We start from the raw sequence: 22,714 nt of genomic DNA, 5'->3' as shown, positions 1-22,714 counted from the left end.
ACGAAGTAACAAAACTTAAGTTGTTTTGTTAATTTAAATAGGGTACGAATATGAAATGTACCTAGAAGATATTACTGTATTTTTTCTCCAGCTTGCACTGTGATTTTAAAAAATATAAAAGCTATGTATGTATATTGTATATACAGTGTTAACCAAAACTAAAGCAACAGTTTGATTCAAAGAACGTCTTACGATGTAGTACGTTGATCATGAAATCATATTTTTTTTCTTATTTCCTATAGCCACTTTTGTTGTTAATTATTTTACTAAATCTTAAAGCAGTTAGCAACAATGCAAGAAAAAAAATAGCTAAGAATTATCTCCAATTCGGTTTATCGTTGGTCAAAACTAAAGCAAGTTTTTTGCTGCTCTTCTTTGAACTCGTCACATGACATCAGCAGATATAAAATACCGTTACTTTTAATCAATCTGGACATAAAAAACGTAACAGAACCTAAAATTAAAAAATATATATTCACTGTATGCAATTTGTGGAGTAATGACCTGTGAATTGATTGGTGTCTATTTTTTTTTCAATGGCGCGAAATAAATATCCAACAACGTTTAAATTAAAATTAATTAACGATTATAGAACAATCAGAATCAGAAGAATAACACCGTGAAAACTATCCACAGAGGTGGTAGGCCAAGAGCAACGACGCTTATAGAGGATAAACTACTTGTCCGAGCAATAAAAAAACCCCAGAGAACTTAAAACAGATCTATCGTTGGAAGTGAGTAAAAGAACGATTCACCGGAGATCTGTGGATGGTGGTTTGAAATCGTTCAAAATAGTGAAAAAACCTTTTATTTCGCTCAAAAATAAGAAGGCAAGATTGAAATTTGCCAAAGAGCATTTAAACTGGACAGTTTCCAAATGGAACACAGTGTTATTTTCTGACGAATCCAAATTTAATTTTAAGGTTTCAAGTGGTGGCAACGTGTTCGTCGTCCAAATTACAGAGGATTAGATCCTTCATTTACAAGAGGAACCGTGAAACATGGAGGAGGATTTATCATGGTCTGAGGATGCTTCTCTGGACAGGGAGTAGGGCATATTCATAAAATAGATGGGATAATGGATCGCTTTGTAAGACATTTTGCTCCCCTACGAAGAGGAGTATGTTCATTTTAAATGGACGACAACGATCCAAAACACACCGCCAAGGTTGTAAATGAATCGTTTCGTGATCATAAAGTTGAGGTGATGGAATGGCCAGCACAGTCTCCGGATCTCAACCCCATAGAGAATCTATGGGAGATTGTAGATCAGAGAATTGTACGCGAAAGCTGTTAAACTCCAAATGACCTCTTTGCCCAAGTCAAAGAGGTTTGGAATAGTATCCCTAGCACTATTATAACGAATCTTACTGAGAGTATGCCTAGAAGATGCAGGGCAGTGATCGAAAATAACGGTTTCTCCACAAAATATTGATTAGAAATCACGTTTTTAAGTAGATTATTTATTTCTAAATAAAGTAACTTTTGTTTTGGCCAGAAAGAAATGACATTTTTTATTGTAATTTTTTAAGGAGTACAATATTTATTTTTTGTTTTAATAATTTGATTTTTAAATTTCAAACATTTTTGTAAACTATTAGCTAAATGAAATATATGCATTTTTTTATTAAAAAATTTGCTATAGTTTTGGCCAACACTATACTTCAGTGGAATTTATGTTTATTATTTTATTTCAAGTCACTTAAGAAGAGTAGAAGCTTTAAACTTAATATAAGGGCAATGAATATGAAATTGATACTGTTTGTACGTTAGAAAAGAACATTGAATGCTAGACTTTCTTACTTTTGCAAGCGTTTGTGAATCGTTTTTTATTTTGATACAATTATTATAACACTGTATAAAAGTTATTGTTTGGAACGTTTTATAATAACTTTTTATACAAAACTTTTCACTTAGTTATCCATAATAATTGAGCGATGAAAAGATTTAAAACAAATTGTTCATCAGACAAAACTAAATTTAACACGCTACCAACATAAGTTGTAATGTTTGTTAATTACAATTGTCAAGTATAAAACAAAGATAGGACAAATATACTACCATCTAGTCAAAAGGTAAATATAACTTTATTTTGAAACCTTTACGCTATCTTTGCCATCATGATTCATGTAAATGGGATTTTTTTCAAAATTATATTTTATACTACCTATTACTTCAATTTTTAAATTGTGTTCTTTGAGTTGTAATAACATTTGTTGGTACCTAGGTGAAAGATTTCTTAGATTTATTCTGAAATTTCATTTCAATTCGATAATAATTTTGAGTGCTCCTGATGGATGTGAGTGTGAATCGGCTGTATTCTAATCAGTCATCTCTTACACCAATCCCAAACTCCACAATATATCAAAACAACAAAAACTGCAAAATGATTAATCGTAATAAGTCAATGCTTTCCCTTTCATTCCATAAAAATGCACCAACAAATTTACTAAATTTTCAATATGAATTTGAATAAAGTTTTTGTATAATACAAAACCTACCTTATTATGCCGATCTGACTTTCTTTTTATTTTTAAACCTTTTTTATCGATTGCAAACTTAAATAAATTATAAATTTATACCTGTCTTTTTATACACATTTTATATCTTATTCTATACCTTTCCCTATTAAAAAATTCAAATCTTATGATAGGTATTAAGTTATTGAGAGAATTTAATTCAAATTTCTTTTCATTGCTGTGTTGTGCAGTGATCGGTTTCTCTGTTTATGTCGCAGAAGGTATCTAATAATGATCTTGATTAGTTACAATTCTTTTGTAGTTAGAAAGGTGCCTGTATTGTTTACTCAAAATCGAGGGAATTTTCGTAGTCAATATCACAAGCTACGCCAACTCTGTATTTAGTTACCTATTCTTGTATTTTTCATGTTGTTTGCAAAAACAAAAATCTGATATATCATTGGCGTCAAATCTAAAGGAGGCCTAGACGTGATACGTGAATGCAAGACTCAAGCCACTCATGTATGCTGTATCTATTTTAAACTTTTAATTAAATAATGTGAATTTTGAAAAGCCCATACCTAAAACTGAAGGGATCAAAATGTTCTATTCTATTTTTCCAACTTTTAGTTCAATTCAAATGGAATAGGATGTAATGTAGGTAGGTACATAAGAAACACACACATTTTTATATCAAGCGCACTTTTAATGAAGCTCAATTCTCACATTTACACATAAAATAGGTCTTTTTTATTAGTTTTGTTAATGAAAACAATTTTTTTATTATCATTATACTCTTTTTGCCTATAGATAGACGATCTATTCACCCTAGGTATAATATAATATTTTATCTACTCCTAACAGCAGTACAAGCTGAAGCTGAAGCAGAAGCATCATGTATAAATACCTAGATACCCCTTAAAAAAGCTTATTTGCAATCATTACATATACAAAATTCTTGCTTATCCAACAAAGAGCGCAAAAAAGTATACCTACATGCATATATATATATTCCTATAAACATCAAATTGAATCCATCAAAAAAATCTCCTACTTTCTATGCATCTACATGATTATGTATGTACTATGTATTTTATATATAAATTTATATAACCCTGTATATACATACATACACTTATTTGTATTACCACATGTGATATACACACAACATCACACACGACCCGACCCATTATTTATCTGAATGACCATAAAATTCTACCACCAAATATAAGGCGAGCAAAGCAAGACAGATACTCATCCAAATCCAACGCCTTTAACTGGAACAACGTCGAATACGTCGACAACGACGACGACAAAATCAACCACAGCGTAGCGTAGTCGACATATGACAAAGCCACGGCATCGATGCCATGATGATGATGGTGGTGCGGTGTGGTGCTCATGTTAGTGACGCACTCTCCACTCTCAGCTATTTAATCGGTGGCTTCTCTGGCATAGAGTCTTTGTACCTAACTACCAACCAGTCATCAACCAGACCAAACAATCAAGCCCAAAAAAAATACCTACCACAGCATAGCTCCAGCAATTACCTTTTCTTTTTTAAATGAACGCACTTATAGTTCTACTCATGTCGTGATATACCCAGCTACCTTCACTAGGTATAAAAAGGTACCTATTCAGCTCAATTCAAACCAAATCATATAAAGGTATCTAGGTATATAACAGGCCATCTCAAACTCCATGTCCATCATATAGGTAGATAACCAAACAAAAAATCCAACGTGTGGAAGTGGAAACGGTCAAATTTTCATCAACTCTAAAAAAAACTGCGTGCAGTCCCACACTCAATTCCCATGTGGATGAGTTGAGTATCTACCTATGTAAAAGCTAGCTGATACTTGAGGACTGGGCTTGGGCTGGAGCTGGATGTGGAGCTGGGGTGCTCCGAGCTCCTATACATACAAACATTCACACATGAATAGCCTCCCATCTCAACCCTGTGCATTTTAAAAAATCAATATTTTCAAAAAGTGAAAAACCAATTCCCTCACAGATTCATTGTTGCAGACCAAACATTGAAACACCTCTTACTGCTCTCCCAGTCAGTATTAAAAGCAGCAGCCACAGCAGCATCACCTTAATCCAAAAAAAGAAATTCTTTTCTAAAGACACCGAGGAAGCTTTATAGAGGCTTCTTCCAAAAACCGGGAACACTCACAAAATGGAGTAGGTACACCAAGCAATTGAAATTCCTGCATTGGATATATTTTTATTTTGGGCAAAATGAAAAACCAAACAAAAATAAAGAAATGCAAAAATTAAAGCAAACAAATTAGCCATACACATCTGTGTGTGCTGTGGCATGGTGTGGTGTAGAAGACATGGTGGAGCTGTTCTGTGCTGAGCTGATGCGCAGGGGGCACGACCAGCTATACCATACCGAAACCACAGCCACCATCACCGCCGCCGCCACCACCCGTGCTTTGTTGCGTTCCATTCCCCTTTCTCTCATGCCTCCCTCACAATCCTAACATTGCTACAAACATATTTTTTGTACACATAAATCAGCTGTGAATGGGCGAGAAAATAAAATGGCCGCTCCTGGTGTGTAGTCATATGTTCAGAGTTGTCGATAGTAGTTTTGAGGAGTATTTTCGGATTGTTGTAAGAGAAACTAGAGAATTTACAAGGAAGCAGCGTAGAATACAGAATTTTATAAAATGTTTTCGTATATTCTTTTCAGGTATTAATTAAGTATCGTGGGGGATATTTCAAAAAAAAAAACACATTAGACCAAAGATGGTATTTAAATATATACTATTAAAATATGAATCAAGGGAAAATTGGTTTTGAAGCAATTCAATTTTAAAAATCATACATTTTTGAATTAGGTTTTAGATATTTTCTCCTATTCTTAGTGTGTAAAAATTACATATTTTTGTGAGACATTTTGTTGCATGTTAAAAACGGAAAATATATCTCTATAATGAAGTTGTCACAATTCAAATTTGATCATATAAAGTAAATACTTTAAAGCTTACAGACATTTTTTATGTTTAAATTAGAAAAATGGGAAAAAATTGTAAATAAAAGGAAAAAAGTTTTGGAATGCAATAACACCTGTTGTGTTTGAATAAATTCCTACATGCACACACAGGGTGAATTTTTGTTTATGTACATATTTAAAAAAAAAAAAAAACAAACAAATCTAACAACTAACTTGTTTGCTATTCTTTCGAGAACTTTAAATCACACTACGTTATTTAGACAACTTTCCGTAAACCTGTTATTATAAAACAAATTACCTACCCAACAACATTTCAAAAAGAAAGAACATAGCTTTAGTCAGTTATTTAATTCATATCTTAAACGGCGAAATTGAAAAGAAATCATCAACTGTAGTATGAAGAAGGTGAGAAACTTTTGCATTCGATACAATTACTGGCAGTCTTAAATATGTACAATTAAGTAAAGTGAGTTATATTGAAGTCGATTTCTGTTTTTAAAATATGTTAAACCACTACCAAACTAACAAAAATTTTTAACTTCGAGTACAAAGTGATGAAAATAAATCTTATAATTGAGTCTAGCTATTGAGTCTACCATTTTTGATATCTGTTAGGCTGAAGTAGAATCGACTTCTAAAACAAAAAAAAGTTAACGATTTGTTATTAATATTTCATGTTAAAAGTTAATACATAATTAACTTATTTAATATGAACATTGAAGTTAGAAGAGGTTAAGAGGGTACAACCACAAAGTAGTCTTTGAATGTATTCATTTTGACTTCTCCAGTTCGTAATAAGAACAACTGTAAATCAGTTTGTACACACATTTCCATATAAGTTTGAGTTGTTAAACACTTATAAAGAAAGCAACTGATGAAGAATGAAATTCCAAATAACAACCAACAGTTTTGAAATTTTTATTATTTTGTCATGGATCCATAAATGAATAAGTGAAGTAGGCAACATATCATTTTTAAGAAAAATGGAAAAATAAAGGTTAATTATTAAATAGAACGCTTTCTCAAAGATCAAAACCAGCTTGAAGAAAAAAAATATAAATTTCAAAAATAAAATTTAAATCTAAATCTGTTTTTTTTTTATCTTTAAGAAAAGCACAAAATGTTATTAAGTCTTAAAGAAAAGAATTTTAAATAAAAAAAGAAAAATGTAGCAGTGACACAATTTGTTCGTATTTGTGTGTATTCTAAAAAATAGAAACATGTTAATATTTTCTCCGTTTCCATCAAAAAATCGGCAACAAACTTTTGATTTTTTTGACACCTAAGCTAGAAGATGGCATCTTAAGTCTTTTCACGGTGAAATGCCTCTTGCGAGAAATTGACAAATCCTCCAAGAGTAACTCTTGTCATGAAAAAGTGCTTTCTCAAATTAGCCTTTCGGATTCGGCAAATAAACTGTAGATCCCCTCTATTCCTGAGAACATTACTCGCACACAGGAATAGTTGAGAGTTGTAAGTCACTAGGCCCTAGTTTTCAACGGATTGTTGCGCCATCATGCCACGGGTACTACTAACTAAAAATCAACTTGGTTAAATTTCAAAGAGCACGTTTTAGTTTGTGCTTTCTCTAAGAAAACAAGTACACAGATATCTCAATAATATTAATTTATTTTCAATGTGAACATAGTTCTCCGGCTTAATTTCCAAGTTAAAGTTGTTAAGAAGGGAGGATTCATTAAGTAAACTTGTGCTATTGCAATACTATCTTTGACTTTTTCGTTTCAAATAAAATTGAAAAAAAAAGAAAAAATTCACTCATAAAACGTAAAGCTGTAGAATATTCTTATGTTAAGAGAAGTCAGTGCAAAACAGTAAAGATTCATAAGAAGTGCTGCAACAGTTAAAATTAAAAATTTATTAAGTGAACAAAATTGTACATACTTGCAATACATGTACGTATGTTAACTTTGTCCATAAATAGTCAACTTTAAAAAGAGTAGAATTTAGAAACAAAAACACACTTATGAAATCGAAATTCTCACGTTTTTCTTTGAAACTGCAAGATTATAAAATCTTTTAACTACAAGCTATTAAAAACATATTTTGATCTTATTCCAATTTTAAATATTAAAATTCAAAGGTTATAACAAAAATGTCTGGTCTCTAAGTTCTTAGTTATTTAAGTACATTTTAGATGATTTTCTCGTGGTTAAAAAATTAAACAAGAAAACCTTTCCACCAACACATTTTTATTTTTCCAAATGCAAGCGACAGCACTGCATTGGTGGTGCTTCGTTATATTACTTTTGCTATTGGAATTGTTTTATTTAACCTTTTTTAAGTCAGTTTCTTCTTGGGGGGAATTTCCCTGTGGTCTTACGTTTACAACACATTATTGGATTATTGATGTGAGGTAGGAATTAATTATTCCTTAAAAATGCTAGCCTTTGGGGGTTAAGAAACAACAAAGGTATGTAGGTATCTACAAACGCACAAAATAGAAGCACGTTATGACTTTTTTCTTTTTTTAAATAAACGCTAAAACATAAAATTCCTTAAGCAACCAAATGGTGGAGGATTCTCCAATGATATTATGGATGCCCATAAAAAAAGCCTTTTTTTTCAAAATAATTATTCCAATACGAGCACGACAACGACAACTATGACGAAAGAAATTCAAGCTGTATGTGCGCGAATAGGGAGAGAGTCGGCATTGTCGAGTTTGAGTCAGTTAGTTAGCTGTCACAGTCGCAGAGTATAGAAATCCATTATCTTATCACCGCCCGTGAGTAGGTACACCATTTTGTTGGCGTTTGGCGGCGCTCAGCACTAATTAGAAGCACAACTCAGCAGCGTGAAATTTCAAATATGTAAAAAATATATATCTACATATATGTATATACAAGCAAAGCAATACACCCAATAGGTGGAGGTAGATTTATATTTTCAAACTGAAAATGCGTTTTCTACTTACTTTTCGCGATGCAGCAAACAGATGCGATCCTTGGCAACTTTTAGTTTCTTTGCAATGATTTTTTTTAGATTCTCCACAGAGTTGGATACTTCGACGACAACGGTAAAACTCCCACCAGTTGTCGTTGTTATATTCAACGTTATGGGCGGCGGAGGAGGCGGAGGCGGTAATGACAGCGATGTTGTTCCCGATTTTGCCATTGCTGTTGCTGCTGGATTTGATGTGGATGATGATGCTGATGACGACGATGACGATGACGAAGGCGATGAAGTTGCTGTTTTTGAAGAGGACGTCGACGACGTTGACGATAGAGCTGTGGAGAGCGAAGTGGTTGATGTTGATGATGGGCCACACCCTAGGGTCATATCACGCGAATCACTGTTACCTGAAGATTTATCCATTTTTTGTTTTCCTCGATTTTAATTTAGAGCCACCGCTTTTTTGTTTTGCTTTTTGTATAAACGCGTGACGCGACACAACAAAATCAACGTTATTTTTCCTCCGTTTCTTTCGATATTTTTCTTAGCCAACGACGCAACGGCTGTAGGAGAAGTGCAAATTAATATCAGAGTCAGTCAGTGAGCCAGCCACAGTAACGACGTTAAACAATACAAAAAAAAACAAGTCACCACCCAAAAAAACGTTTCGAACGGTCGATCGTCAGCTTCAGGTTCAACAGCAGAGCTCCTGCTTGACGGGCTCTCTCTTCATCAATTCCGCACACCCAAACACACACGCACGCACTGTGTAGAAAGAAAAAAGATTGAAATTCAACTCAACAATCTTTTCTTCTTTTTTTTAAATTTCTTTTTGTTTGTTCGCGGAGATCACGTAATTTCACGAGAACAAAAATAAAAATAAATTTATTAAATCTTCTATGTTTCAAAAACAAGTCTCTGGTTGCTGTTGGTCTCGATGGACTGAATACAGAGGCGATGAAATGAATTAAAATTGGTTTTATCGATTTTCCATGCGATAACTTAATTCCAATACGAATGCTCGCTGTGTAGAAAGAAGAAAAGCTTGAATTTAATTGCTGCACTTTTTTCCTTTTTTCTTTTTGATCTGACTACGTCATTATGTAAGCTTGCAATTGAGAGTCTTTTTGTTAGAAATTAATTATATCTCGGTGTAGATTGGCTTGAATGTTCTTTTTTCTCGATATTGCACCAATTAAAGGCAATAAAGAGTGTGCTGACGAGAATTGTAAATGATAGAAATAAAAAACAAGAAACAAAATCGAATTTCACTTGAACAATTCGCTGAACCTACTGCGACGAGGGAAACGGAAAAAACGATGATGAAGGCAAAAGAAGTAGTTGCTCCGTGCTCGTTGCTCGTAGCTCGCTGTATTTTAATTTTAATTTTCGATGTTGGGAAATTTGATTGGGACATATGGTGTTGTGCTGTTTACTCGTGAGGCTCTTAGAGCATGGCTTGATTTCGAAATCGATGAAGCCATTTCGTTTTGAAGAAGATGAAGAGAAAGAGATGGTGTGTGTTTGGTTAGCCGTCTCTTTCGGTAAAGATGGGGTTAATAGATTGTAATAGATTAGTGATGAGTGCAGAGGAATTTTTGTACAAGTGCATGGAAAAAGCATTGCCATTTGAGTATTTTTTTCTGGATCAAATTCAAATTGGGATATTTACGATAAAATATTAATATCTGTTTATCTATGGTTGATTTTCTTTTTCAAATGAAGTACAAATTCTGAATTATTTTTTTGTTTTTATGAAACAAGAAATAATTTTGAACTTTTCGCAAAATGTGATCAGTTTAATTACTAGCTGTAGTATTTAATAGAATAAACTAAAGGACCTTTCAATACGTGAATAGTTCCAAAGCATACAATCGTTTATTAAGGCTCTCCTATTTTTAAAGCTACAATGTGTTTGTTTGGATAAAGCGCCACAATTAGAAATCTATTTTATTATCATGAAGGTTTTAAGCAATCTAAGCAATTTAAATGTATGTGTGAAATGCCTCTATTCAAGGTTATATAAACTTTATAAATATCTTTTTAGAGTTAAGCCGCTATATAACTTTACGCATCCACTGTGCATCTTTTTAAAATAACGAATATAATATGTATGTACAAGTATTTTGTTTGTTTTCCTTATTTTTATTGATAAAACGTGTTCTGCCTGTTACAATCATTACCCTACTAGATGTGGTCTATTTGTAGCCAACTTCGCGTTGGTGTCTTCTATTCCTTAACAATATCAGCCCCATTACTGGGTCAGAGGAAGTATGGAGACACTTTTTGTATTTTGTTACACTTTATAATAATAGCTGTCCTTAGTTTCTTCAACAAAAAAGCTGTGTGAAGCAAAGAAACAACAGATGGCGTTTGACAATTAATTAAAATCATAGCTAAAGGGGTGTATTCTCTTTTAAGGGTGGTTTTGTATGAGTAGAGTTGAATCGCAGTCCATACCTACTATGTCCATGGCTGGTACAATACACTCATTGCACTCATTTCTTTAAGAAAAACAAAGTTTTTGAAATACATTTCCTTCTTAATAAGGTGCAATGTTTAAATTTTTATTGGAAACACTATTTTCTGTTAAAATTTCATCAAATTTCTTTAATAACATTCGAAAATTCTTACAAGAAGTATGAAGTGTAAATAATTATTATTTATTTATTCATCAAGCAGATTAATATAATATAATTAACAAATAAAATATAATCTTACAGACTACAGAAACAAGGTTTTAACTTTAGTAATAAAGAAGTGAAATATAAATAAAAATATCAAATTATGTAAGGCTAAAACTTGAACCACCAGTGTAGGAATTAAGAAATAAATATAATAAATATTTTTTAAAAGATTCTCGACTTTGGTAGGAAAAGAAGTCAACATGATTACAAATGATATTAGATTCTCTAATGCATCGAGTTAGAGGCTCATTGAAACCATAGTTTACTCTATGATAGGGTTCATGAAATAGAGTAGAAGATCGCGTTTGCCTATACGGAGCATATATATCGACTAAGGACAAAAGTAAAGGGCAGTTTATATGAGAAGTAATAATATCACGTATGAAAACCACTGAAAAATACCGACGGCGAATATCAAGTGGTGTTAGACCAAGCAGTTTACATCTGGTTTCATAAGAAGGCATTTCAATGTTCCAATTTAGTCGATGAACTACAATTCGCGAAAACTTTTTCTGAATCCTTTCAATTCTTAAACAATGAGTTTTATAAAAAGGATTCCAAATTACTGAGCAGTATTCTAGGGAAGATCTCACATAAGCATAAAATAATGACCGAAGGGTAAATGGATCTTTAAACTCTTTTGAGTTGCGAACCACAAACCCTAGCATAGTATTTGCTTTAGCAACAACAAAATCAATATGGGAGTTGAAGTTTTAGTTTGTAATCAAATATTACACCTAGGTCTTTCTTTTCTTTAAGCTTAGTAAGTTTTGTTTTATTTATTTCGTATTCGAAACAAATTGGACTAAGACTACGAGAGAAAGATAAAGATTGGCATTTAGACACATTTAAGAAAAGCTGGTTAGCAGTGCACCATACAGATAAGCGCTCAAGGTCACTTTGAAGTAAAAGACAATCGTCCAAGGATTTGATACAGCGGAAAATTTTAATATCATCCGCAAACATTAGGCAGTGAGAATTGTTGATAACCGTTGGTATGTCATTGATTAATATCAGGAATAGAAGGGGTCCCAAGTGACTTCCTTGAGGAACACCAGAAGTTACATGAATCACTTCAGAAAGTAAATCATTAACGCGGACAAACTGTGTTCTACCTATGAGATAGGACGCAAACCATTTTAAACTATTAGAATGGAATCCGATAGATTCCATCTTTTTTAATAGTATAAAATGGTTGACCCTATCGAAAGCCTTTGAAAAGTCAGTAAAGACTACATCAGTTTGAAATCCATTTTCGAGATTTCTAGTAATTTGGTTACAAAAAATAGATAGGTTTGTTGTAGTGGATCTTCCGGCTATAAATCCATGTTGAGATGGCGCAATCGTTTCTTTGAGAATAAAGGTTAGTTTATCATAAACTATTTTCTCGAAAATTTTGGGAATCGTAGACAATTTACTTATAGGACGATAATTTGAAACATCCTGTTTAGAGCCAGATTTATGGATAGGAATAATATAGGAAATTTTCCAATCGTCAAGAAAAAGGCCCTTTTCGAGAGAAACATTTAACAGTAGAGTTAATGGCCCTGAAAGAGCAACAGCACAGTTTTTCAATACAATTGGTGGAATGCCATCAGGTCCCGGTTGACTATCATCATTGAGATTCCTTAGAGCTGACTCAACATCTTTGCAGCTTAACTTTAAGCTGCCTATATTGATGGAATTATTACTGATAACTGATGAATAATTTTGAGGAACATGTTGAGGGGAGTAAACCGATTGAAAAAAATTTGCAAAGAGGTTGCATATGGTATTTAAGTTAGTTGATGTAGTCCCTAAATACTGCATGCAATTTGGTATCCCGTTAGAGCATTTTTTGTTATTTATGTACGACCAAAAATGTTTACTATTTTGTTTCAAGGAAGATTCAGTACGACACAGATAATCCTTGTACAAAAATTTATGTAAAAAATCGAATTCTTTTTGAAGACGTAGATAGTTACTCCGGAGTGCAATATCATTGACGGAATTTCGATATAATTTATACGATTTATTTTTTTGGTTATTTAAGTTAGATAAACGTTTATTCCACCAATGCGGCTTTGAATTATTAAAGACAACGACTTTAGGTACAAACAAGTTTATTGCTTCTTTAATTGTCCCCAGCAATAAATTATATGCATCCACGAGCTCATAATTATGAACGATATAGTCCCAAGAAAACGAATTTAAATAGTTAATTAGTCCTTCAAAATTAAATTTTTTGAAATCATATTTGACTACTCTTCCCATTACAGGTTTAAAATAGTCATAGAAACTAAGTTTAACACTTAAGGCTAGGTGGTGAATACTATTTTTAAAAATAGGATAGTTACAATTTTTGACATCAGCAACAATTTCACTATCGATAAATATGAGATCAAGTATACGATTTAAACTATTTTTAAAATTATTTATTTGAGTAAGATTTAGTTCTGAAAAAGAATCTGATACCTCGTATTCACATTCATTACTAATATTAGATGCAAATAAACATAATTCATCAGGATCCCATACCCAGTTTATATTACCCAGATTGAAATCGCCCAGAATAATTACATGTTGATTACTATTTAATAATTTAATAATATCACTACAATTATTTATATGGATTTTATATAATTCAAGAGAACTACCTGGTGGTATATAACTTAAGAATATAGTTAAGTCACAACTATTGTTGATTAAAACTCTCACAGCGATTTGATCAATGTCGAACCTCGATGGTAAAGTTGAAGATGACGAAGGAAGATTAATTTCAAAGCAGGAGAATGATGAGCTAACAGCAATCATTACACCGCCACCTCTTGTTAGATTTGTTTTTTCTAAACATCTGTCTTTGCGGAAGACTGAATAATTATTAGCATCAAAAAGTTCAGAATTATGAAATTTATTATTAAGCCAAGTTTCAGTAAAAGTTAGGATTTCGTATTGGCATGATAATGTATTTAGGCGAAGGTTATTAATATTTGTTCGTAAACCACCAACGTTTTGGTAATATATGAAAAAGTTTTTTATGTTAGAAGGTAACGCAGAATGGGAAACAGGAGGTACTAGAGATACCGGATTTACGTTGTTTCGGTATTCCCCGGAGTCGCTTCGTTTTTTTTCCGCGAAATGAATTTTTTAATTTGGACCGATCTAGGCCAAAGCTTTTGATCCATGGCAATAGAAAGCATGTTAGATGGAACACTTATTTTAAAATTAACATATTTCAAATTAGACAGGTCAGAGTTGGTTTTCACTAACTTGAAGCACTTTATATCATTGATAGGAATTTCAGTTTTAGAAGCAATATGATCAATTAGTAAATTTGGTTCTGTACCAACCCTGAATTTGGACAGGTGAAACCAATTATAACGATTAACAGCAGCATCATTCAGGGATGAAAAAGCATCCGTACCATAATATAGTTTGGATTTTTTAATGTTATTGTTTTTAATCGAAGGTTTAGGAATAATTTCGTTATTTTGAGGGTTATTATTTATAACAGCATGAAGATTCACATCATTATGGCATGATAATTTAGAATCAGATAGAGATAATGATTTAGGGGCAGACAATTCACTATCACCAGCACTCTTATTAAACGTAGTAGCCGCACTTAAATTGGCAACACTTTTATTAAAAACAGCATCCATATTAGCAGCACGATCAACGTCAACGAGAGCAGCACCAGCATCATCAATATATAACCCATTATTGCTAGCAGCATCAGTGAAAATATTAGAAGAAACGTCATCATCTACAGCCCCAACATCACCCACAGCAGCAGCAGCTTCATCGGCACCACCCGAAACAACAACAACAACCTCTTTCTTAGTAGCATCATAATGGGTTTTATTTCATTATTTGATCCTCTAAGAACACAGCTTTTTTCTTTTTAGTTCTTATAGCCTTAAATGCTCATAAGGTAAAATTAAACTTATCAACAGATTTTCATTCATAAGTCCCATCGAGAGAACCTTTTGTCTTTGGGTTAAGTCACTGTGAACTAACTACCCCTTGGTTGAATTTGCAAATACAATTTTGATGACTATGGAAAAATCAATACAAATGTATACAGGAACTATCTCGGATTGGATATATGAACAGTAGTTCGTTAGTACATAGAACTGTCATGCTAAAGGTCTCACATGCAATCCCGGGGTGGTTTTTTATGGTTTCAACCTCCTGTGAGGAATTGAAAAATCCTCCAAGAGTAATTCTTGCCATGAAATGTGCTTTGTCAACTAATCCATTTGTATTCTTCGAAAAAAAAAACTGTAAGCCATGGTTCTCTTTGTGCTCTAACAATACTTGGCTATGAATACGTATAAGAGTAAGTTAGTTTTGACCACAAGACACAATTTTCGTGCATTTTTTTTACTATTAATTAAGTACTAAATTATGCTGTTGAAGATTTTTTGTATGTTTGGTTTAATTCAATTTCTTTAAAAACATTTTGAAAATGTGAAATCAGCAAATAAAATTTCCATGAATGTCCATTCGGTGATTTCATTCATTTTCATTGTTTTCTACTGTTTATCTCCACAAAATTGAAATGTCGGAAATATCAGGTTTTTGTCGTGTAATAATGAATTGAATATTTGATTGTATCGTTAATTTCTCACCATGTAGTACTCATATTAGAGGTGGAAGTGAAGCGAATTCAGCTCATCTAAATTTGATTGGAATATTCCAATAAAATTCCAAATGGAATCACATTAATGTCAAAATTTTACTTCCAAAATAAACAAATATTTGTTTTCTCGTTCTAACTTTCAGGCGTAGATTGTAATAAAACACCTACTCGATCTCTTTAGATTTGTTTGTTATTCCAATTCCAATAAGATTGTTTATTTTGTATCTCTCTTTAACTTGCGACTGAGTTACAGACGTATTGGAAGTAAAATACAATGGTTTCTCTCTCACATACTCTAATAACAAAAATAAAAATAAGTAGGCGAATAAAAATATAAACAAAAATGCATCATACGATACAGATGGAAACTTATTGACATTTTTCTTCGATTGTAATTTTAGAACTTTTGAGAAGAGTAAAATTAAATTAAGTCAATTAACCCCCCAAGTGAGTCATTCATATAAATAAATTATATCAAAAAACAATGTTGTAAAGAAATTGATTTTTGTGATAAAATTCATAGCTCTATTAACTTTATCTTATATTTATATACAAACAAACTTTTCAATCGTAGCAGTTGAACTTGAAAAATTCTTCACTAAAAAGCTAACTCAACGTAAAACATTATTAACAAATCTACGAAGTGACCACATCACACCACAATCATCGTCGTCGTGATAAAATTGAAAAGAAAAAATCAGCTGCGGTGTCGTCATCGGTCGGACTCGGATCGGAACTAGGTAAAAGTATTTGAGGAAAAACTTTTATTTTTTATTCTCTACTTATGCTATGCATCGATAAATTCAGTGGCACCACAGACACAGAGCAAGTCTATTTCAATCGTATTTTGCATTTGCAGTTGGTTTTCGCTGCTTCGACTTCGGTGTTCGGTGTAAGGTGTTACGTGTTTTACAAAACACCTTCGTCGCGTCGTCGGTCGTCGGTTTTGTGAGGTTTCATTTTTGCCTAAAACTAAAACTAACATTTTTAAGTGTTTCTCTATTTTGGGTTACCTATATTTTGTATTGAATTCTTACACTTTCTCATTTGCCGTTTAAAGAACTTTTTTAACTAAACAAAAACAAATAACAAACGACATAATGAATGATACGGAACATCCTGCTGCTGCGCCCATCAACTCGATCAATCAAAACTATCCTTCGACAAGTCGTAACTATGATGGCGATGAAGAATGTCTTACTGGTTTGATGAAAGAGGACCCACACCACTTATTGCGGACAACTGATTCGCAGGATGGAACTTGGTCATCGGCCGGGCTAAATCCATTTGTGCATCGAATTGAAATTGATGACACCTTCGAATTGGCCAAGGTGAGTGTCAATGTGTTGTTATTGTTATTGAATTTTATTTGGGACGTATTTTGTTTGCTTGGTTAACTTTGAATCACATTCCAAGTAAATAAAATATAAAAATAGATAATGAGCCACTGCATGATTGTTATGGATTCCTAGGAAAAAGCATACAAAAGTGTTCAGCAAATGTAATATTGCAATATTTGTGATTATGTTTTGGTAAAGGAGTTAATAACTAGGTTACGTAAAGTAAAATATGCGCATATTTATTTATTTGTAGATATGGGTATTTGTTTAGGAGACGGGTTGTAGATGGAGACTGCAGTTTTTCAGGGAGTATGTTTTGTCATATGTTGTGAAAATGATAGCAGTTTTACAGAAAAATACTAATTTGCTATTCAACATTTATCTATACTTTTATCCGCCTCGTGTGATGTGCTTCACTGCTCCATGAAGTTAAGCTGTTCTTATTTGATATATCACATATAAAATTTAGTTTCTCTAATTACTTGGGATGTCATTGTTTCGAAATTGGGCCATCATTTTGAAATATGACCATTTTATCATTAACAATTAGTTATGTTCATATAAACATTTAATACATGGTAGGTATTTTTTATTAACTTCCCATAGGAAGTTATTGTAGTGGGTCCGATTTGTCAAATTGAAAATGTTTACATTTCTCGACGTTTCAAGGTCCCTAGAGTCGAAATAAAAGATTTTTAAAAAGATGTCTGTGCGTGCGTGTACGTCCGTACGTTCGTGGCGTTTTTTTCGTCCTCCATAGCTCAAGAACCAGAAGAGATATCAACTTCAGATAAATTTTGTTATACAGATAATAAGGCAGAAAGATAAAGAAAGGGCTCTCAAGAAAATTTCGTTGGTGGTTTCTTTACCATAGCAGTTTGAAAAAAGGTAAACATTTTGTTTAACTCTAAATATCTTAAGAACCAAAAACACTAGAGACTTGAATTAAATTTTATATAATATATTGCAACGTAAAACCAAATAGGTATATTTTTTGAAAAAAAAAATCAATATAACGGTTTTTTTTATAAATCAATAAAACTGAAAAAAAATTTGTCACCTCCAAAATTTTACCACTCAAAGACGATTTCATCTCTAAAACAATTTTGTGCAACGAAGAATAATGTTTTTGACATTTGATAAAATTTTGAGAAAAATCTAAATGACAGTTTTTTTTATAAAAAATAAAAATCCAAAAAAACATAAATCAACGTTCGTGAAAATTTAATATCGATTCAAATATCTTTTCAAAAACTTAAAATTTAGGCTTCAAACTTATTTTATCTTATAAGAATTATTGTTTTCAACATTTTGAAAAATGTTGAGAAAAATCGAATTGACAGTTTTTTTACAAAAAATAAAAACCTAAAAAAAAATGTATACAAGTTGGTAAAAATTGATTTTCGACTCAAATATCTTTTCAAAACTTTGAGATCTTGGATTTAATTTACTTTCATCTTTCAAAAAATCTTGTTGTCAACATTCAGTTAAAGTTTGAAAAAAAATCGAATTGACAGTTTTCTTACAAAAAATAAAAACCTAAACAAAATTAACAAAAGTTGGTAAAAATTGATTTTCGACTCAAATATCTTTTAAAAACTTTGAGATAATAGCTTCTAACTAATTTTTTCTTATAAGAAATATTGTTTTCAACATTAGGACAAATTTTGAGAAAAATCGAATTGACAGTTTTTTTTACAAAAAATAAAAATCTAAAAAAAATGTATAAAAGTTGGTAAAAATTAATTTTCGACTCAAATATCTCTTCAAAAATTTTAAATATTGGCTTCAAACTAATTTTATCTTATAAGAAATATTGTTTTCAACATTCGATAACATTTTGAAAAAAAAAAATCGAATTGACAGTTTTTTACAAAAAATTAAAAACCGAAAAAAATTAATAAAACTTGGTAAAAATGTACTTCCGACTCAAATAGCTTTTCAAAAATTAAAAATATTGGCTTCAAACTTATTTTATTTCACAGAAAATATTGTTTTCGATATTCAGTAATTTTTATATAAAAATCCAATAGTCCGTTTTTTCATAAAAAATAAAATCTACAAAAAATAGTACGCAAATTTGGTAAAAATTGATACGAGTACATATAGAAAAACTTTTAAGCAAGACAAATCGACAGACGGGATGGGAAGTTATCAGTGTGGGTCGCATCCCAGCCTCTTTTTATTATTTGTTATGTTCTTCTAGTTTTCGGAATGAAAATTTAAGGATCTGCTGTAAGGATCTAAAGGGTGATTTTTTTGAGGTTAAGATTTTCATGCATTAGTATTTGACAGATCACGCGGGATTTCGGACATGGTGTCAAAGAGAAAGATGCTCAGTATGCTTTGACATTTCATCATGAATAGACTTACTAACGAGCAACGCTTGCAAATCATTGAATTTTATTACCAAAATCAGTGTTCGGTTCGAAATGTGTTTCGCGCTTTACGTCCGATTTATGGTCTACATAATCGACCAAGTGAGCAAACAATTAATGCGATTGTGACCAAGTTTCGCACTCAGTTTACTTTATTGGACATTAAACCAACCACACGAATGCGTACAGTGCGTACAGAAGAGAATATTGCGTCTGTTCCTGAGAGTCGAAATGTCGATTCGTCGCCGTTCGCAGCAATTGGGTTTGTGTTATTCGACCACATGGAAGATTTTACGCAAAGATCTTGGTGTTAAACCGTATAAAATACAGCACGTGCAAGAACTGAAGCCGAACGATCTGCCACAACGTCGAATTTTCAGTGAATGGGCCCTAGAAAAGTTGGCAGAAAATCCGCTTTTTTATCGACAAATTTTGTTCAGCGATGAGGCTCATTTCTGGTTGAATGGCTACGTAAATAAGCAAAATTGCCGCATTTGGAGTGAAGAGCAACCAGAAGCCGTTCAAGAACTGCCCATGCATGCCGAAAAATGCACTGTTTGGTGTGGTTTGTACGCTGGTGGAATCATTGGACCGTATTTTTTCAAAGATGCTGTTGGACGCAACGTTACGGTGAATGGCGATCACTATCGTTCAATGCTAACAAACTTTTTGTTGCCAAAAATGGAAGAACTGAACTTGGTTGACATGTGGTTTCAACAAGATGGCGCTACATGCCACACAGCTCGCGATTTTATGGCCATTTCGAGGGAAAACTTCGGAGAACAATTCATCTCAAGGAATGGACCGGTAAGTTGGCCACCAATATCATGCGATTTGACGGCTTTAGACTATTTTTTGTGGGGCTACGTCAAGTCTAAAGTCTACACAAATAAGCCAGCAACTATTCCAGCTTTGGAAGACAACATTTCCGAAGAAATTCGGGCTATTCCGGCCGAAATGCTCGAAAAAGTTACCCAAAATTGGACTTTCCGAATGGACCACCTAAGACGCAGCCGCGGTCAACATTAAAATGAAATTATCTTCAAAAAGTAAATGTCATGGACCAATCTAACGTTTCAAATAAAGAATCGGTGAGATTTTGCAAATTGTATGCGTTTTTTTTTTAAAAAGTTCTCAAGCTCTTAAAAAATCACCGTTTAGCTCATATTTCATTAAAATAATCTTCAATAGAAGTAAGTCGGCATCAATTGCGGATTCAAGAATGAACCATAAAGTTCAAAGAGTTTAGTTGTAATTATTAAAAGCTTATCGTCAAAAAATCAATTATGAAAATCAAAAAATATTGTGTTATGATCTGAAAGGTATTTCCCAGAATCAACCCATAGAAAATAATAACTTATATGAATTTAAGTTAAGGAAATCTTTATTGAAATAATGATAAAACATTGAGGTAGAATAGGAAATCGTTTTCGGTAAATTATTATCTTTTACGATCTAAAGCACAAGTGGTTCGAGATTCTGAAAAAAGATGCGGCCCCAAATGGTTCCATTATGTGAATGACATAATTTACTTTAAAGCTAAGTATATATGATTGCAAGGTCTTCCAATGTTGGCAGATTTTTTGCATAACATCTTAACCAATTTTCAACCATGTAAACACACAATTTTATGTGTCAAAAGTGACAGAAAACAAAACTGGAACTCAATGGGCAGGTTCAGACGATATAAGGGACTTGAAAGTTAGGCAAGTTTCTAGTATTTGATTGGCCAGCTGCCAAAAAATTACATTTCAATTAAGGAAACTTTAATAAGAAGTTGACTGGAAAGTTAGTGACGAAAAATCTCCCTAACTATTAAGTCAAGTCTACTTTTATCAAAATGACAGTGAACATATTTTTTCATTCAACTGAAAGCTGAACTTTATTACTCTATGATTTAATGTTTTCGGTAAAAGGGTTATTTTTCAATTTGGAAAAGAAATAACTAATATTTGTTTACAATACAAAATACAAATCGTTGTGGACTTGTAGCTTGCCTGAGGATTGTTTTAAAGACAGTGATTTTATTGGTACTTTTTGAACTACGAACTTAAAGTAAAGATTTTGTGTATTAAAGTTCTGATTTTGAAAATCATGACGCTTGAAAAACTAACTTGATGCCTTGGTCAATATTTATATTCAAAGAATGAAGATGACTACAAATGAAGACCCTCATGTTGGTTAAACCTGCCCAATGGTTTGCAAATGTTCTCTCAAAAAATTGTCTGATTTCTTGCAGTGTTGTACTCGTCTGAAAATCCAATTTTTTTTAATTTAAAATAATTGAATGATTGTCCACTAATTGAACAACATCATCCAATTTTTAATTGGCAGAAAGTTTTTGTGTAGGAAACAACAACAAAAGTGTAGGTACATGATTTTGAAAGAATTTGAAAACTACGAAAATCGAAAGAAATAAGTAGCCGTCTTTTGGCAAAATAACGAAAAAGAAGTTATACAAACAAAAAGATGGGACGCATGATCACATTTTTCAAGAAAATGGCTATCTGGAAAATCGCCTGCTTCATAATTGTTTCACTTTTTTGTAAATTTTTTACATTTATTTAAATGCTTTTGCACGGCCTGTTGTTTCCACTTTAAAAATAAACTTTAATATTCACTGCAATCTGTTGAGAAAATTGTTTTCCAATGAGTACCAATTTGTTTGCCTTTAAACTCTTCCAACCGTTTAGTGTAAACAGACAAATATCAATTGAAAGATACAAAATTGTCAACCGATTTTCTGCTTGAATTTGTTTTTCTAAAATTTGGATAAAATCAACCAACCTTATAAACGGACAATTTTTACTTGATAGAAAATTGGAAATCATCATCTAATTACATGCTATTGGAAGACAATTTGACAATTTATGCATTATTGGGAGATTTTCCAATCATGTATACTTATAGGGTTTTGCATGGTAAATTCAGATGTCCGCGAAAAATTGTTTTTTTTTTTTTGCAGCGCATGCAACACGATTGGAACTTATTATTATTTTTGTCATTGATAGAGGGGTAAATCTCCGAGAAACCCAGATCTGCAAATTTGATCTTTAATTTAAAATAAATCAATTTATTTTGCCCCATGGAATGCAATAAGAGGGGCATTTTGTGTTTTCATAGATGCAGATCAACAAAAATGTTGATTTAATAATTATATAAACTACTCAAAACAAAATAGGGCCCACCTAAGATTTATTTTGTATTTTGCCAAAAAATACTTAATTCGTGAGCATTATATCAAGGCCATGAATTTTATTGTAAAGTTTGCATGTGTATGATTCCATGCTTTGAACAACAATTTTTCTCTAAGTAAAAAGGCAAAAAAGAAGCCAATCAATGCAA

At 32.3% G+C, this 22,714-nt stretch overlaps 2 protein-coding genes across 2 annotated transcripts in view; one reads left to right on the top strand and one right to left on the bottom strand.

Moving 5' to 3' along the window:
• LOC129944368 (midnolin homolog) overlaps positions 1-9,688 on the bottom strand; it is a 41,842-nt gene extending 32,154 nt beyond the window's left edge. Inside the window, exon 1 of the mRNA XM_056053747.1 lies at positions 8,363-9,688. Coding sequence (XP_055909722.1) covers positions 8,363-8,763 — 401 coding nt within the window. The 5' untranslated portion in view covers positions 8,764-9,688. The remainder of the gene's footprint in view (positions 1-8,362) is intronic.
• Positions 9,689-15,955: 6,267 nt separating this feature from the next.
• The window catches only part of LOC129945937 (lysophosphatidylcholine acyltransferase), a 71,125-nt gene continuing 64,366 nt past the window's right edge, over positions 15,956-22,714 (top strand). The window contains exons 1-2 of the mRNA XM_056055919.1: positions 15,956-16,098; positions 16,226-16,982. Coding sequence (XP_055911894.1) covers positions 16,752-16,982 — 231 coding nt within the window. The 5' untranslated portion in view covers positions 15,956-16,098; positions 16,226-16,751. The remainder of the gene's footprint in view (positions 16,099-16,225; positions 16,983-22,714) is intronic.

This window comes from Eupeodes corollae, chromosome 2, assembly GCF_945859685.1.
Source record: "Eupeodes corollae chromosome 2, idEupCoro1.1, whole genome shotgun sequence".
Classification (NCBI taxonomy): Eukaryota; Metazoa; Arthropoda; class Insecta; order Diptera; family Syrphidae; genus Eupeodes; species Eupeodes corollae.
The sequence above is the reverse complement of the archived record's forward strand: the minus strand, read 5'-3'. Positions and strand labels throughout refer to the sequence as shown.